The 18,916-nt window shown below is 36.7% G+C and overlaps 1 protein-coding gene across 5 annotated transcripts in view; it reads right to left on the bottom strand.

Annotated features, from left to right (window-relative positions):
- Positions 1-18,916, bottom strand: part of LYST (lysosomal trafficking regulator) — an 86,060-nt gene that overhangs the window by 28,510 nt on the left and 38,634 nt on the right. For 4 of the 5 annotated variants that reach the window (XR_012659933.1, XM_075089442.1, XM_075089445.1 and 1 more), the window contains 13 exons: positions 17,724-17,881; positions 16,110-16,300; positions 14,089-14,334; positions 12,292-12,465; positions 11,598-11,747; positions 10,865-11,002; positions 8,903-9,101; positions 7,502-7,633; positions 4,589-5,225; positions 3,923-4,100; positions 2,846-3,015; positions 1,171-1,401; positions 74-240 (listed from right to left, as the gene is read on the bottom strand). Coding sequence is in view for 4 of the 5 variants with exons in the window: in XM_075089442.1 (XP_074945543.1) it covers positions 74-240; positions 1,171-1,401; positions 2,846-3,015; positions 3,923-4,100; positions 4,589-5,225; positions 7,502-7,633; positions 8,903-9,101; positions 10,865-11,002; positions 11,598-11,747; positions 12,292-12,465; positions 14,089-14,334; positions 16,110-16,300; positions 17,724-17,881 (2,771 nt within the window). In the remaining variant the exon portion in view is untranslated. The remainder of the gene's footprint in view (positions 1-73; positions 241-1,170; positions 1,402-2,845; positions 3,016-3,922; positions 4,101-4,588; positions 5,226-7,501; positions 7,634-8,902; positions 9,102-10,864; positions 11,003-11,597; positions 11,748-12,291; positions 12,466-14,088; positions 14,335-16,109; positions 16,301-17,723; positions 17,882-18,916) is intronic. The other variant, XM_075089444.1, reaches the window with a different exon arrangement.

Below are 18,916 nucleotides of genomic sequence, written 5' to 3'. Positions count from 1 at the left end.
TTTAAACAAAAATCAGTGGGGAAGGGATTTACTTCTCTAGTCCCGTGACCCCAAAAATAAACAGATAACTTACTTTGCATCCTTGCATTTTTACTATTTTGAAGATGACCCAGCAGCACAATGAGGTCTTCAACAACACGAAAATATTGAGAACCTGAGGAGCTGCAGGCATGAATTGCAACTGCTACCAGCAGCTGTTGTATATCGCATGCAAGTAACTTGTAGTCATTCAAGGGAATGCTGCAAACAAAGTTGTAGTTACCAGAAACATGACAATTTTAGTAGATTGTAACCCATAACAAGACCCATTACTATTCCCCTTGCTACTTCTGCCAACCACAGCTAATATTTTGTGCTTCACATAAAAACGTTAGTACAGAAGGCTACAAATTGTAATCGAAACCACCTCTTTTTCCGTTAACTTCAGCAGATTGGATGCCTGCAAATCTTTGTTACAATCTTAATGTTAGAATGCCTCAAAGTTTTATTGGAAAAGCAACAATGTTTTATTACCAGATTTCCAAGTTAAAGAACAGATCCAAAATCCTGTACTTCTCAAAAAAATTCAGGATACTATCTGACTTTGTAGCCATTCTGAAATAAAACTATACTGGGGTGAAAAGGAAATCTATTTCTTCAGGAAACCAACTTACAAAATAAATTAACAAAACCCCACCTCTTCTTCCTTCACTGTATAACCTTTCTTAAAGTACAGAATGTTTGTAATTAATGAAGTCATTTAGTTACTGAAAGTCTCAAATATTAAATCACAGGCAGCACAGGTGAGACTTTTCCTGCAGTTTTGACATTTCTTATAGATAGAGTAGAATGCTGCCATCTCCTAGGCCTTTATCTTACTGTTTAGGTGAGTTTTATGAGGAAAAGCATCCAAAATGCTCACAGTGTGACAAACCTGAATTTTAAAATGTCATTTCACTTGGAAGTTTAAGGTATGGAAACAACATTTTCTATTCCATTCTTTGAACTGAGTTGTTCATTAACTGAACATTAACTTTCACTTACAGGTACAAATAAAGCTGAAAGCCTCAAAACCAGTGTTATGTTGTACATGGTGTATGATCATTTTAGGAAGTAGAATACAATACAGTAATTTTTGATAGACTTAAGGTTGTGTCTAGACTATTTTATAGCAACTGATACAATACTCACTTTGTTTCCAGTCCGTTGAGAGCAGCCAGTGTATTACACAACACATACAGCAAACCATTATCAAGCAGTAGGTCTGCAACTTTGGAGCAGGAATTTATGATTTGCAGCAGGAGACAGAAGCAGTTATGCAGCAGAACATTATCATACAGAGAGTTCTCTATAAGACCCAGAACAGGAATGACACACCATTTTTGAAAGAGTCCAGCATTCTTGACATCTTCCAGATCAAATCTATTAACATAAATAAAAGTGAGTGACATCCTTAAAACAGCAGCCTGGTATACACAACTGGAATACCAGTCTATGCCAGTATTTTGGCAAAGATGTAGATGGCAATTTCCTACATTTCACTGGAGTAACAATGCCTGTCTACTAAAGGAAATAAGAGCAAAATAAACACCTCAAAGAGCCATAAGGAAAGGAAATGCCTAAAAAGTGTATCTGAAGCTTCAGCTATCTACAATATAGATTTCATGAAAACAGGAGGGTATTTTTTTAATCCACGTAGAAAAATGACTCATCTTCCAGTAAAAAGTATTACAACTGGCACAGACACTATTAAGAAACCAGATACATCTTACTTTGATAAAATAATATACTGACTCACAGCAGGTTAGATATCCTATATCCATTACTGCTGAAGTTTAATTAGGTTTGGCAACTTCTGGCTTATTGTGACTGCAGAACTCAGTACAGTGCTTTAGACCCTGTATTACTTGTGCATGAATGAAATTGGATTACTTTTCTAAGGTTATCATCTGATCACATGACTATTATACACAATTCTAAAAGAATCTGAGCCATAAGAATTACCTTTCCAGCCCCATGATCAGTCCTGAAGAAATCACAGTTCTCTGCTTTGGGCTAGTTAAGCAGCCAGGTTTACATCTTGCAGTTAAATAGGAACTTTATTTCGGAGGTGAAGATCAAGCCAAAAGGCAGATCTTCAGAATCCTGCACAGGCAACAACTGAGAAGGAGCTTTTTGCAAGACTTTTGCACTGCCAACTATACTTCGATACACATTCTCCCTCCCTATCATTAAGTAGTCAGACAAATTCTAAAAAATATAATTTACTTAGATAATTGTCTGCTTAAAGGTAGTCTGCTTTCCTGTCAGTATGAGGTGGCTCTTTGGTTCAAGGAAATGGTCTGTCTGTGGGATTTTCCCTTAAGGAAATAGAGGTTTAAACTCAGTGCCAAGCCAAGGAAGCAGCTGTGACATCAAGCTTTTCCCTTAATCACCTACCAGAATCCAGCAGCAGAGGTTTAGTGACTACTGCTTAAAACTTCTAAAGATACACAAAACTCTGATGTGTAAGATCAGAGAGAATAGGAAGGGTTAAACTGATTACAGGACTTTCAGAGTGCAAAGGCCTCCGAGGCCCTCAGAAGGGCTGAGGGTTTAGAAGATCCCAGCTGACAGCACCCATCAGATGAAGCTGCTAACACACACCTTAAGTGCCATACAATAGTCATAAGTTTAATACATTTAAATGTTAAAGCTACGAGCAAAGCATTTCAAAACAGTTTAAGGAATTTTTTAATGTCAATTTTTAGTTGACTACTAGGAGAATAGGAATTAGAAAGCTATCACATCCTTGCCTCCAGAAGCAAAGTACACTGCTTGTAGTTTAAATATAAAGTTCAGGATACAAAAGCAAAGCATTACTTACTCTTCATCCAACCCAACAGAGCGACCAAAGAGCATTTCCAAAAAGCACTCTACAACTTCCTGAGTCCCCTGGTGAAGGTACAGCTGGTTGGCTAGCAAGGAGAAGCCACGATTCTTTAAGAACTTCTCCTTCTGCTCCCTCCTTGCTCTGTTGAAATATGCATCCAACAGCTAAAAATAAATGCATAATTGTGATGTAAAATTTAAACATTTAATGTAACTCCCTTGAAAGTCAAGTTGTTTTCTGACTCGAAGAGTTTAAAGTAAAAATTTTTAAAATTCCAGATTAAAAACATCATCTGCAATCTACACTTCCCTTGTTACAACTGACACTATCCTCTGAATCTGAAGACTGTTAGGTTTTTAGTCAAGTTTGGCGAAGATGAAATCACATACATAACAGTTACAGAATGCATAAGTATAAGAAGTTTGAATGTGTTTAAATCCCACACTTTGGTGTGTATGCAAGTGCGTGCACAACTTTTTGGATTATTTTTAATGATAATTTTAAATAATTTTTAATAAAGCCATATAATCTTCAAGCTAAAATTATAAATCTACTCAAAGTTCTTCATCTACAAAATGAATGTTATCACCCTTGTCAATACTACAAAAATCCCTGAAAACATTTTGAAGTCTCAAGTCCATGTTCAGGCCACAAACATGTGGATGACTCCCCAGAATAACTGAAAGTCAACTGTGTTAGAAGTCAAAACTTCACTTGCCCTTAAATTAATATAGTGCTTCATGCATATAATTTTGAAGAGATGAATGGAAGCAACAATGTAGAAAGTCAGCAATCACGTCAGTAATGCTGTCATATTTTCTTAAGCCCTCTGGCTTAGATCATAAATGATATTTATCTATTGAAAGATTCTATGTTTGTCAGGTTTTGTTCTGGTTTGGTTTTTTGTAGTTTTGTTTTTTAAATCTGTGGGGGCAGAAACATATCAAATTTCAGAAGTAAGCCTAGAAAACTGAAGAAAGCAAAATAAAAATACCAGCAAAACATATTTCCAACACAGTTAGCTACACTAGTTTACAACTTTTTAGCTAAAAAAGTTCTATATAGGCCTACTTTAATGACGCCTTGCTGTATGAGAGGAGATGGGTGGTTCACAAGAACTATAAGATAATCTGGTTGGATAAGTTTGTCCATCACATCTTCTAGCATGATATCTGGTAGGATTAGGAGAACTCCACGCAAGAGGTCATATAATCCACAACAGATAAGCACAAGACAGTCTTCTGTACTTCTGAAAACAGAGGAATATGTTTTACCACAGATTATTGTCTACAACAGGAAACACTAAAAAATGCATAACTGTTAGCTACTCCTGGTGGGGGGCAGAGAGGAAGAAGAAATGTGGCAAGCATTTCTCCAATACTCCTATCACCACTCTTTATTAATACTTATTTTTAGATGGCAGATAACAAAAAGGATAATCTGACCAGAACTGCTGGCCTGAGATTTTTTGTGAGCTAGCATAAGAAGTTCCCATTCCTACCACAGAAAGCAAAATTACTTATTTTTTAAGTTTGCTATGTAAATAATGCAAAAATAGAGAACACCAAAGTTTTATTGACTAAAAGCTTAATGAATTGGTTTATGACAGCCATTGAAAACATTCCCTTAATTTTCAGGCTTCCAATTTTTGTAGAATAGTAACCAAGACAGAGAACTGTGAAATTAAAGCTTATGGACTGAGCTGCTGCTATTTTATTAGTTTATTTATCTACTTACCTGTCATCAGGGCTTTCAGATGGTTTTTGGGTATTCTCATTAGCTGAAGAAAAAGCAAGACTCTCCCAGTCCTCAGGAAGTACATTCTTGTCAGCGAAGCTTGGCCAGCGAGCAATGGCTGATGATCCTCCGTGAACAGAAAATGCTAAGCCCAGCCCTGCAAAATTACTCTGACTCTTCTGAAATGAAGGCAGTCCTTTCAGATTGTCTGGACGACATAGGGACAGCTCAGCTGCAGCACCACCACCTTCATTACATTTCAGGTCTGCATCTGCTTCTTTACTCTCAGTTGCATTTTCAGGTAACTCTTCCTCTTTTGCAATATCTTCAAATGTTTCAGCAGATGTTAACTCTGAGTCACAAACTGTTTTTGCAGACTCACAACTGCTAAGAAAGAGTTCTTCCTGTGCTCTCTTTATGGTTTCAGAACTTCCTACAAAACCAATTCTACCCTGGAGGTCAATGTAGTCACGCTTGCCCATAATCTGCAGGTCATCAACGCTCCTTCCCATTCTTTCAGTTAGTCTTTTTTGATGAGCTTGAGGTGAGGAAGTAGGAGATGGTGGTAAGCTTTTGCAAAGCCTTTTAGGTGCCCAAGAGCTTATCTTCTGCTGTACACTACCCTTGGAAGTGTTCCCTAGAGAAATAAGGATATCTTTAGCATTCCTTTTATACTAGAAACAAGCTTTTCCCCTCAATGTTATGCTCCACATATATTTAACACAGTGATGACCCAAGCTAATTTTACATGGCAAAACTGATTCAACATCTGGCATAGCTCAGATTTGGCTGATCAAGCAGAGATACTAAACTATTATGCAGCCATATATTTAGCAAGTCACAAATCCAAAGGGAAATATAAAAAGCAAAATAATTTTTGCACCTATACTGGAGTTTCTGGATTTACATTATGATCCTTCCAACTATCCGTCAGCAGGAACTAGTACAGAATTATAGAATCACTGAGGGTGGAAGGTACCTCTGGAGACTGTCTAGCCCAACCTCCTTGCTCAAAGCAGGGTCAAATAGAGCGGGTTGCTCTATTGGGAGCTCTTGCGTAAGAACTCCAATCTACCGTGTTTCAGTGGAAACTGAAATACTTTCACCAACCCTTTTGCACTAAGGTTTTATCTGTACTTCAGATTTATAACAAATCACTGCATATTTGATTTAACAGTGATTCCTTTTAAACACACATTTTGACCTGAAACAGTAAAACTTCAGAGCACATTAAAGATGTCTTTCATTAAATATATTTTTAAAAAGGGAAAGCAGTCTGTAAAGCAGACTGGTGGAGGAAGCTGTTAGCCTAGGAAACGGAGACTTTGTTCATTCAGAAATATTCTGAAAACTATGCACCATTAGTACTAATGCAATGATGATGCATCAGGATTTTTTTTTTAACTGAGATATATATAAAATATATACACACATACGTGCAAACATAGCCAGACCAAGCTGGCCTTCAGACGACAGGAAGGATCTATATAGCTGCAACCACCTTACAGCCAAGCTTGCGCACACACATTAGGAGGTAGAGCAATGAATTGCAAACCCACATGCAGGTAGCAAGTTAGCTAACAAACATACCATTTCAAATACTTTATCTAAATTTAGAAATTCAAATTCAGAACCACAATACTCAAACACCTATTTCCACAAAAATTTATGTTGAATATTCCTCTGACACACATGAATAATCTTGATTAAAGAGCAACAGTTTGGTACTATTGATATAAAGTACTCTGTTTAGAAGAGTAAGATTTCATATTTAATCCATGGGAGAATGAGTAATTCCATACACAATTTAGTATTGTGGTCTGTTCTTCATATCGCTGCTTTTAGTAAAAGACACTTGAACTAATACTCTTTCAACTGAAGTAGCGCTTGAAGGTGCAATTGCTTTTTCTAAGCAAAATCTTAACGACAGCAATTGTAAAAGATATTACATTGGTGATACACAGAATGTAGCTAAGTCATACATGATCTGAAATATATATCAACTAAGTTAGAGAGCAGAGTAATTTGTTTCCACTCCTATTTTGTATATATTGGTAAACTTGCTTAGATGATGCGTTTTTATTTAGAATTTATTTTTCACTGTCAACGAGATGAAATACATATTTAGGCATAAATTATGTTTTAGCTTTTGTTTTACAGGTGATATTTGTTGATGGCCTATGCAAATCCGTAAAAAGTATGATTAAAAATCTAATTCAATAATGATGCAGCATGCCCACTGAAAAAAGTTACCTGCTTGAACTAACTTCACACTATTTCAGCATCTATAGCAGAGGAATTCAAAACTGATTAAAGCAGTTATCTTTATAGACCTCATTTTGTTTAGCATGCTATATAATGAGACTGCTTCTAGAAAGCTATTCGGTTTTAATTTATATAACCAAGGTATCTAACTTGTGCTTTATAAGATATACTTTCCCATCCTCTACCATGTCAGAACAGTATATATACCTACAGTATAACTAAATGCAAATACTTTAAAAATATATTTAGATGGATGTTAACAATCACACACAAATAAAGAAAACTATCAGCTTAATGCTCTTCTGCAGAGATAGGATAGCTGCTTATGGCTCACTGTTTCATCTATCGCCTGGTTAAGGCATTCTCATACATCTCTAGCAGGTCTGTTTAATGAATGCAACTGTTCAGCTCTCTGGTCCCCTTCACTGCCTGGGCCATCGATGTGGCAATTTGTCTCAACTTGAGACTGAAAAGCAGTTTCGGGAGCATGTTCAATTCCATCCTTCTTACTCTGCTGCTCAGGCATCAGGCTCCAAGGGGCAGGGGGAGCTCTGTAGTAACTATCTGTGAGAAAGCAACAATTTAAGGCACTCTAGTCATCTGCCAAAGGACTGTCTTAATGCCCTTGTTTTTCCAGCATGATTTTACCTCCCAGTGGTAAAGCTGTAAATCCAGTTGGAGTTGTAATCACAAATGCAGAACTGTCTACTGACTTCCCACCACTGCTGGAATTTCTCAGGTACATAAGTGATTCAACTTTCTCCTGAAAAATTTTGCCATCTTGAAAGAAAAGATAAGGGAGAAGTTACATAAAAGCTTCTTAAGTTTGCATTCTTGATGTATTTAGACAATAGTAGCCAGGTTACATTTCAAGCTGGTCACTGGAGGCTAACAAGAATTTCTCAACTCACAAGCATCTGAGGAAAAGTACCTGGGAACAATTTGTTATTTTAGTGATATATCGGTAAAATTTACTTCAGAGCACTGAAAATATTATGCTGTTCTAAAGTAATTATATTTAAAGATGGTCCTTGCATACAAGTAGTAATAACTGACTTTTTGCCATGTCAAAAACAGGTGACTGTTCTCAAACAGGTTCATCTAATAAAGCTCGAAGTATCAAAGAGTGCATTCTACTTAGTCAGTATTTTAGATCTATTCATATTACAGGGCAGAGATAGCTAAAACCAACTGTACTGCCCTTGAAACTGATTACTAAAACTGGAGGTGCACAGGCATCTGCAAAAGTAGAAAACATTTCAAACTTGGATGATGCTTTCCATGTTTACCTAAGATATGGCTAAGGTTCTACAATGCTAATATTAAAGCATAAACTATACATCTACCCATTTCTTATTTTTTTAAAATATCAAGAAATAATTTTTAAAGCTCATCACTCATTCTGCCAAAGTGATCATCTAGTACAGATATATTAAAGACAGCCACTGTCCTATATCTGCTGCACCCCTCGAAGCACATAGCTGCTTTCGGGAACTTGTATGCAATGCACCGATGGTGCCTGCCAATGACGTCTTGCTGTGCAACTGATCATTTGCTAAAAGTGCTCCTCAGGCCTTTTTTTCTAGGAATTCAGTGACAGGAAACAAGAAAGCAGAGATGGAGACAGGACCATATACACACATTTCTGAAGAAGCTTCGTTTACGAGTAAGTTAAATGTTTTTCTCTAAGATGTGCCCACAGGCAGATGTGTCCATCCAGGCAGCTAACATTATGCACTCCATTTAGCAGCATCAAAATTCAGAGAGAGTTAAAGACATATCCATCGGAGATACTATCTATGGCTGTAGACAGAAGAAAGCCCTCCAAGGCAAGCAAACAAAGGCTAACTATAATGTCGCTTAATACTGTAAACTACTCTTACTTTGCTAAGTCCCAATAGGTCAATACTTTTCATATTTAGTTATTACAATATAGCAATCAAAGAACATATTTGTAGAGTAGTAATTTATAAGAGTGAAAGAAGTTTTTTCAATATTAATTTATGACTAGATCTTTTGTTTATTTCTAGTTAAATGTGACATATATACCTATGTGCAGGGAAAAGTAGAAGTTGGTAGGATTGTGACAAACATATGTATTAGTGGGAGGGTGAACTGCCAAGAGGAAATTGAAGACCAGTGTCAGCAATTCCAGGTCTGGGGGAGATCCAAGTACTTCTTCAATTATTTTCACAAATGACCTGCAAACCTCCCGAGGCAGCGATGCAAGGTGCCCTTCTTTATGCTCCTAGAAAGGAAGTGCAGTACAACTCTAAGTTATTTATATTTTTAATTTGAAAATTGTCTTTTTTAAAAAAAAAATCTGTCATGCTGTAGTAGAAGAAGACAAGAAAAAAGTTTAAGTAATAAAGCACGTATTCTTTAATTTGAGAGGAGCTACTGTACCTAATCAATGTTACTCAAGTCCAGCACACTCAGAATTCAGGCACAAATGAAATATTAAGGATGTTATGCAAGTTTATTTTCAGGAAATAAACATCATCTGCATACTATACTACTATGACTTGAAATGCTGGAGCCTTAGGACATGAGTCACATTTGAAAGTGTAGTTTACTGTCATAGTATTATGTATTTGTAGCAAAATAAAAATAGTTGCTGAAACTAACCTGTCAAACGTATTAAGAACTTTCTGAACAGTGCAACACTGGGTCTTCTGTATTTCTTCTTCAATGGCCATTTTTATGAACATACCCCTTTGAGATTTTGTTAATTATATTTATAAATTCTGCTTGATCAAGCATTTGCTATAGTTTGGCAATGGCTATTTGCAACAAATCTGTTAACTGAACAATGGTTTTAGATCAGGACTTCAGGAAACTTGTGGGAAACCTCACTAATGTGAGCACTGTGATTAACTCGTTTCTAACTTCTCTAAATTTCACCTCATGTTTTGGTTCCCAAGCACCCTCACTGAGACTGGTGTATGAATAGACTAAAAGTTAATTTCAGTGAGGTTTTTGAAGAGAATAGTTTATATAGTTTTATCTTCCATTCCATCGTTCCCCAAAAATGGCCAAATCATTGCTGACCAATTTGAGTATTTTTTTCAACTAAGAAATTAATTTTTTTCCTAATAGGCATGTATATTAGTGTTTGTACTCATGTGCAAGAGACAGGGAAAAATACTGTGCAACATTCTGTATCTAGGCATTTGCATTAATATACAATTTAAAGAGTTAACTACACCACTAACAGGTTCCAAAAGTAGGAAATACAACATAAAAATGAAGAAATTCAAAATTTACTGCAATGAAAATGATTAAAGGACAAAAAAATCATTACGAGAAGGAAAAACAATGCATTTCATGTCTTAGAGAAACTCAGAATAAGAAGGAACGTAAGATTGAAAATACAGTGTAGAAGAAAAGGGATTACAATACATATTTTCACAAACATACGTGCTATAAGCAGGAAACAGTTTCAAAATCACATTTCTAACAAGTGGCTATATCAAAGGGCTGAAACACTTCCCCAAAGCCCTTTTTAGAACAGCTATCTCTGTGCCATGGATGAAGCTACTACTGAGTCACAATTATGAGATGAGCACTCAGACTGTGCCAGTTGCCCTATTAGCCCTGGTGAGACATAGGATAGACAGTGTCTGCTACTTGCACAGTAACTATGTTTTTCAGTAATGAAGATTTGAACTAGTAAGAGACATCTCAGGTCTTTCAAAAAGGGTCACAGTTCATTTCAGCTCCTACTCATGTATGGATTCTGCAAGTAACCTAGTGCCTAGGTTTTCAAATAGTACCAGGTGGTTAAAATCTCCTGCCCCTTCTGTCCAGGAGTAAACAGAGCACCTGGTAGGGATCTGTATCAGTTTACAGCAACAATGCAGGTTGAAGATGAAAGGGGTCTGGAAACATAGAGAACAGAGTCTACTGAAGCAGTTTTTCTACAACATTTAGTCTCCTTCCCTGCCCTTCCCCCGCTAAGTAAAACCAAGTATTTGCCAAGCACAAAGTAGGATTTCAGAGTGAAAGTACCTGCAGAACCTGACAAGTTAAGAGGAAGTGATGTACCACTTGAGCTTTCAATAGCTGTTTAATGTTAAACATCTGTTGATGATGGTTAGCTCTGATAAGGATTTCTAGAGCTGCTAACAGAGTTTCCCAAACACCTTGCTGAAAAACAAAACCAGAACAGGAACTTGGCTTCAAAAATGCATTTCTGAGTCTACACATCATAAATAAAAACCAAACAATTTATGAACATAACTGAGTCAAGTTAGATCAAAAACTAACAAAAAGCCTAAGTGACTGCAAATGGTAAGGTCAGAACTGGAAACTATCGGAAAAGTTATGCTCATACAAAATTACCATATTTTAATGATTAAGCTATAAAAAATTATTCCTTGTCTAAAACTAGTTTTGTATAGTCTTTGCTATATTAACACAGAGGGTTATTTTCAACAGTTTAACTCCATAGAGAAGTAGGTCTTTCAAGACTTAAGTTTCCCTAAAAAATTAAGCCATTCATCTAAGTAGTCATTTACATAAATTACATTTACAGGACTTGATACACTAAGGCTACCAGCGTCATTGATAATGGGAACTTGATGCTACTACCAACTATTCAGAGAAGAATAAGGACCATTAATTTTAGAAAATTTTAGTAATTACTTACATCTAACTGGAAAAATTAATTTCAGACCTCATAATACTTTACTTTTAATATTGAATTTTAGACTTAAAATCTTTCCAAAATAAAAGTAATTACCTTTGCTTTAGACCATATCTTCCAGTCAAGCAGCAGCTTTTCTAACAGTTGAACATCTTGGATAACTGCAGTAGAGTCTGTGTCAAGCATGAATTGCCCATTCTCATTTATATAGAGAATCTCATCACTGCAGCATCCTTCAAGGAGAGTCTTAAAGAGGGGGGAAGTTTTTTTTTTAATGTCATAAGCACAAGGCAGTACAGTTACCCTACCCAATTGATCAGAATAAAAAAAAAATCTTTAAAGAGACACTCTTGATAGGGAAAGTATATATCTACCTGGTCAACTTTGACAATAGTTACTGAGTTTAGGAACCCCACTGAAGGCATTTAAGAGGCTTCATTCTAATAACACTGGTACAAATTTTTTTAAAGATATTTTCAAGTGCAATCAAATCTTTTTATTAGTTGCTTAGGAATTTAAGCTTACTTGAAGATCTTTGCTCTCAGGGAAACAAAGTCGACTTATTCCCCCCCTCCCATCTCCTCTGAAATCAGGGTCTCTCAACACTTGCTTTTTCTTCCCTCACCTATCTGCAGTTTCCAATTCAAGGCAAAACACTCCTAGACCAAACTTGCTCCAAGTCACTGTTCTGCCTTTGTGAAGACGGCTTCAAGCGTAGAATTAAAATCACAGAAGTTTCTACATGCGTGTCAACACAGAACAAAATACTGAGTTTTAAAAAGCACTCTACCTTCAACATGCAAAATCCAACAATGCATTTTGGTTTGATCAATGCTCGATGGATCATGGAATAACCGTTACAATTGTCCATCTCCTGTATTCTCTGTTGGTTGTATTTTGTTAAAGATAGTATAAGTTGCAGTGCTAAAGCTTGAGTGTCTTCACAGCTGCTGATCTCTACAACCTGAAAAGGCAGATTTAATAAAAGAGTTTAAATGAGAAACATTTAGAAAAAAGCCTTTAAAATGCCTTGCTGCAGTCTTAAATCATAACATCTGTATTAAATCAGTTTTAAAGGTTTTGAGGTTAGGTACCTAGCCTTCATATTTGCCTCTGTGTGTACATTCAGATATTATATCTGAAGTGGTAATTCCTACTGTGGTAAATGATGATCTCCTAAGAAAATTAAAGTCCCATTAAAAGAAACCGTTTTTAAGAAAAAAATCTGTTCTAAATGAAGTCTAAGTAGATGGCACCAATTTATTCTTGCTATACTACGAAGTCACAAGCTCATGAAATACATAAGCCACTAGTAAGAATAAAATCTGTTGTTTGCCCTGGAAAAGTATTTTTCCTAGATGTTTAAGGAAAGCTTTAAATTAAGGTTCCTGAAGGTCTAGACTATCCCTAGCAGGCAGTATCAAGCATTAAAGTTTTATTCTGTCCATTAAGAAATAAGCAATTTGATAGATTAAGACCATGGACCATTCTTGACTCTTTACTTCCTACAATTCTTGAATCCCAAGAGCAAAAGTATTTTTACCAAAAGTGTATATGCAGGAAGTCTCAAATGGAATTTCAGTTCCTATAGGTTCCCTTGCCGTGTACCCATTATTTCTGCTGCACTTAGTTACACACACGCATACTTATATTTTCTGACAGCTGTTCCATTATTTACTCACTTTACTGATGCAAATGAGCCTACAGCAGGATCTGTAGCACATATTTACATAAATTTACATAAATTTACATAATACAATAACACAAATAAGGATTTTCTCCTCAGATTTCACTCTCAATGTTGAAGTTAGAGCAGGTGGTGTCTTCATAACAGAAGACTGAACTGTCTCTAGTCTAATGTGCACTGGTTACTTTCCACACACTTTTCAGAACACTACCATTCCCAGAGGCATACAAACCAGTTTTAGGCCTACATTAGTATTTTGAATTAACTGCAGTACTTCAGAGACTCCTAGCACAAATACTAGCCTCTTCATCTAAAGTTCACCGCTAAGTAGTAACTACGTTAAGGCTTATAGCCTTAATATTTTTGAAATTAAACTTTTCCTTAGACAGAAGACTTTGAACATGGCTGAGCAGTTCTCACAAAAAAGCTCACAGTACTTATTAGATAAAATTAAAGCTCTGCACACTATGTAGTTTTACATTTATTCATACCCGCATTGTGAACATCCTGTGTTTAAAGTCTTGAAGATGCACAATGAATTTAAGTCCTTTTAAAAATTAGATACCAAAAATACAATAAGTTCTACAACAGTCTTAAAAATAATCTCTTTTGGCATTTAGAAGCTCCCTCTAAATCTGAACATAACACCACATCTTACATATTAGCAATATTATAAAAAACATTACATAGAATTAAAATTAAGTTTCCAGTTTAAGACAAGCTGTATGGTGCAGTCTGTTATGCCACAGATATTTTCCATAAATTTTCTTTAAGGAAAAAAAAGGAAGTCACATGTGGACTACAGCAAGGCAGCTAGAATGTGATTTGCTACCCAAGATCCAAAGAAAATTTTATTTGGGAGAACAGACGCACGCACCCCCCCACCTCCAGCCCCCTTACCCTAGCAAAGAGGAAAACAAATGCACCAGTTCCTCCAATTTCATGTAGTATACCCTGAAGAGTTTTATATTCAACTGGCTGAAGCGTTTTCAGGTGATGAGACTCCAGTACATTGCTCTGAACTTCTTTTGAACTGAAAGGTCTCTGAGAAGGTACAGTTTTCGTTTGACCTTTCAGTCTAATAACAGGTTCATATATGGTGTACTGACCAGGGCAGCATGTGGTATAAACAACAGCAAGACTCTCCTGAAACAAAAGAGGTTTATAAAATTTTTCAAGAAAGTTTAATACAAAAAACCCCCCAACCCTCAAAACAAAGAGCCACACACAAAAAGGCCACCTAACAGCAAGCAGCAGCAACTTCAGTGGTTCATTTCTACTTTACCATTAGGCATGCTCTTAAGTTTCATGTGGATGCACATGTGCTAGAACGCAATGTGATTCCTAAATTTTAGCAAATGTATGCAATAGCTGCAGCGCAGAAAGTTAAGAAAGCACTAAAAAATTCTGCCAATGATCCCTTTATCACCTGAAGAATAATTACAGCTATTTTGCATAAAAACAAAGTTACTGACAAGTTTAAAGGAAAATGAACATATGAGGTATCGGGCAAATTGTTTCCCTTTCTAAAGCGGAGAGTCCAAAACAGAAAGGGATCTATTTTTTTCAGAAATATCTCAAATATTATGTTTTAAGTCTATCCTTTAACCAGCTTTGCTGTAAGAAAAAGTATCTCAGAAGACGTTTTACTACTTATGAAGAGACTTAAAGCAAACCAAAGCTCCTATGGAAAGTAACCAACACATTTTCACAGAAGATGTAAAGTGATCATATTTGGGACGTTATTTAAAATAGAGAAATAATTACATTTAAGGCACTTGCATTCTATGCAAAAGCGCAGAGATTAATTCTTCGCTTGAGCACATAGTTCTTCTCTCCGGTTACTTGGTGTTTGGTAAGGCAAAATAATCTTAGAAGTTGCATGGCTGATTTGTTAGGGTTTTTTTTTTTTTTTTACTTATTCCATTCCTTCCTTCCTAACCTATTCAATTTAGTACCATTGTTTACAAGGATCACATCCAGACAGAATAACCCTTTGCCTACAACTACAGAGCTGCTGTAGAACACGATCAGAAATATCCCTCTAGTGGAAACAACTCATACAGCAGGAATTACCAGTGCATGAAGACAATTCCCCAAATATAGCAGGCTCCACTGATAAAGTTTTATTTTATTCTTTTTCTTGTGTAACTGTATTTACACCAGCATCAAGCATGGTTATTTCAGTCAGGGAAGATGAGAAAAGCTAAGGTCTCCCATCTGGAAAGTGACTTTTCAACCAAACTTGATGCAAACCTACTGCCTCTCAATATACACTTGTGGGTGCATCTCATCAGGGCCCATGGATTTGTGGGGATCCAGTTTGCCTAGGTGATCTCTGACCCAATCCTCCTCAACCAAGGGGAAGTCTTCCCTCTTCCAGATTTTTTTCTCTTCTCTGCGGGCTGGGATGCCTGAGGGCCAGTCTTAGCAGTGAAGACTGAAGCAAAGGCAGCATTCAGTAACTCTGCCTTCTCTGTATCCTGTATCACCAGGGCACCCACCTTGTTCAGCAGCGAGCCCACAGTTTACCCAGCTTTTTACTACTGATGTATTTGAAGATGCCCTTCTTATCCTTGACATCCCTTGCCAGATTTAGTTCCAACAGCTACTATTCATTCTAGGGCAGGTACTTAATACACTTTTGGAGGTGGCTGCTTCTCTGACAGATGAAATATGCAGTATTATAGATGCTGGAACACCTAGAAGTAGTCAGAGTCCAACCTACAGCAAGATGAAATGGTCACCCTGTGTAGCATTCAACTCCCAATGAAATAAACGGGAAGAACCCTGCAGTGATTTTAATGAAAATTGCATTTGCTCTTGCCTGCTTTGAGCACTTTGGGAGACAGCAGGAAATATGTTCCCAGTGTCTTAACCAGTTCAAAGAGATTAAGAACCATTTTTCAGTAGAAACTTACAATTAAAGGCCCAACATCCACTTCCTTTTTTGCCATGAAGAGCTCCTTAATTTGTTCACATTGTAGAATCTCTTTACTTATGTACTTAGAGCAATCAGTCAATGTTTTGCCATATTTACAAGGCATTACAGATGTGAAGTCTGGCCCACATGTGTATAAGTAAAATGCTTCCTCTGGTCCAATCTTTGCACCTAAAATCCAGAAAATAAGCTGTTAACTCTTTAGTATACAATGAAGCAGAATTCATACATTGGCTAGTACACTGCAGAGACTACAAGGAAGATCACTGGCTGTTTTTTGTTTCTTATCAGCAGGTCCTACAATCAGTACAGTCCAATGCTTTCTATTAGCTACTGTGGATCAGTGACTTCTGATACATCACAGGCCAGATCAATTCAGTGGCAGAGGCAACCGAAACATGATCAGGAGAATGATCTGCATAAACTGAAGACCAACAGCTCTGAATAATCAATTACACTTTTTTAAATTAGGAGGACATCTATTCAAGCCTCCTCAAAGTTTTCAAAGCATAGTAAGATTACAGAGAGCAACTACATGCTACAACATCATGGAGAATAGGGTAGAACGACCAAGAAGGACACAACAACAATAAGAACTCAGTAGAACTAATAAGGAAGAAAAAAATATGTGGGAAGTAGAAGGCCAGATGAACCTCCCTCCCCTTTCCAGGCAGCACATCACCTCAGGTCATGTGTTTGAGAATGCAAATTCCAAGAAGCATCCAGAAGGACCCAAGTCTGTGATGTACGGGTGGATGACAACTGTACAGCAGTAAATCCAGTGCTCTCTGGATACATCAATTATTCTGCCTGTAGGCACAGGGCAATTGGACCCTGTAGATTCACTAGGTAGAGCTGACAGTTACAACAAGCATCTCACCAATAGCCTGCACAAATACACTATATCTACGTACACACACACACACCACATACCCTGGCAAACCAATCTGACTTGTGTAGTAGTCCTGTCCGGGCTACTGCACGTGAAGAAATGCCAGATGATGACCAGCAGGGTTTCCAGCCTTCAGCACTAAGCAAACACCCAGAAGTCCCGAGCAAAACTTTCCAAGGAGGGAGGAGAACTACACATCTAAGAAAACCCTGAAGTAACTTCAAGCAGTGTCAGAAATAAACACTTGTAACTCAGTATTTGGTGTTTCGGATTTTGTTTACTTTTTAATGTGCTTTAAGTATTTTGAAACTAGTAGTTTAGAAGCAGGTAAGTGAAATTAAATTTTCCATCTGGGAGAGACTGAGTGCTCTAAAAAAAAAAAACCAAACAGAGCAAGTACCACCATCTCTCCACCCCCTATCCCAAAGTATTATTTAAAGACATTTAAAGAAACACTAAGGTAACTGGAATTGCCAATTACGGCACTAAAAAGAAAGCAAGAGAATAGCGGCAGAAGAACGCATTAGGAAGTACCCAATACTGAAACATTTGCCCACTTTCTCCCTCATATATCGTGCTGGTAAATAATGTATCGTTGCTTTTACTATAAAAGCTTGGCATGTTAAAGAAATCAAATTAAGCCTTTGATCTTGGAAGGGGAAGAAATGAAGACTTATTGAAGAAAAAAGTATACAAAAGTACCATTAAATAGAAGCAGATTTCCAAGATTCCATCTACCCGACAAGCGAAGCAATTCTTCTTGAGATGATGTACAATGGCCAATCATACAAAATGTTTTATTACTGTCAGATAAGCTTGATTTCCTTGGTAGTGCGTAATCTAAATTAATTTCACATTTCCTAAAAATACATATAAAGAAACATAAACAGTTTAAGCAATTTTGATCACTTCTTGATGTTATCGAAGGCATTCAGTTTATGCTTAAAATAGATTTTGATATTTAGTAGATGAGAAGTCATATAGTTATTTAATTACTAAAGCCATCTTCAACTTCTAGGCACCTTCAAACTCAGTTACATAATAATGTGTATATTCGAATACCACTCAGAGCAGAGGAATACAGTCCCAACTAGGGTTGCCATACAGTCAATATTTACTAGATCTGAAATTCCTTCCTCCTTCCCCCTGACCTCAAAGAAGAAACTGCATATAACACTATACACACTTCTAAAATATCACAACTTTCAAGAATTTCTACTATTCCTAAAAAGTCAAAAGCCTTTGAATATGCTAATGCACATCATGAAAACTGGTTCACATATGCTGGAAAATAGCATGCTGAGTATTTCCTTATACCAGGGAACGTTGTCAGAGCTAGTGTGCTGTACAGCCACGGGCAATAAGCCTGATGCTTTCAGAAAGCATCCAATTAACCTTATGTGGATTTACATAAGCAGACCAACTGGACTGTAAAGGTCATCCAAAGCTTCCTGGAAGACCATAAGTATTAGCAAATTGACAACTAACTCTATATAGCGAGGGCTCATTGACTGCACCTGTGCAGAACAGTCTTTTCAGTTTCCCCTATATCTTCATATTTGGACTTTATTGCATATCAGCATGCACAGACTGAACAATACAGGGAGGAAATCAAGTTGCTTAAAAATCTAACTCCATGTAGTTTGAAGAACAACATGAAACAAGTAGTATACTTTACAATTCCAGGTTTAACTACAGGAAGAAAAACTGTGCAACAGCTTTTTTTCTAGATACAGTTTTAGGTATGTCTTTAATAGCATTGCTCATTGACCGACCGAATTCTAGAGGAATAGTAAAGAATTTTTGTGATACATCTAATTGTTTACAACTTAGCAATTTGACCACCTGCTTTATATTTGGGACAAAGGAAGTCTTCATACTCTGGACTTTAGGAA

The sequence above is a fragment of the Phalacrocorax aristotelis genome, chromosome 3, assembly GCF_949628215.1.
Source record: "Phalacrocorax aristotelis chromosome 3, bGulAri2.1, whole genome shotgun sequence".
NCBI lineage: Eukaryota > Metazoa > Chordata > Aves > Suliformes > Phalacrocoracidae > Phalacrocorax > Phalacrocorax aristotelis.
This window is presented reverse-complemented; position numbering and strand designations above follow the sequence as displayed.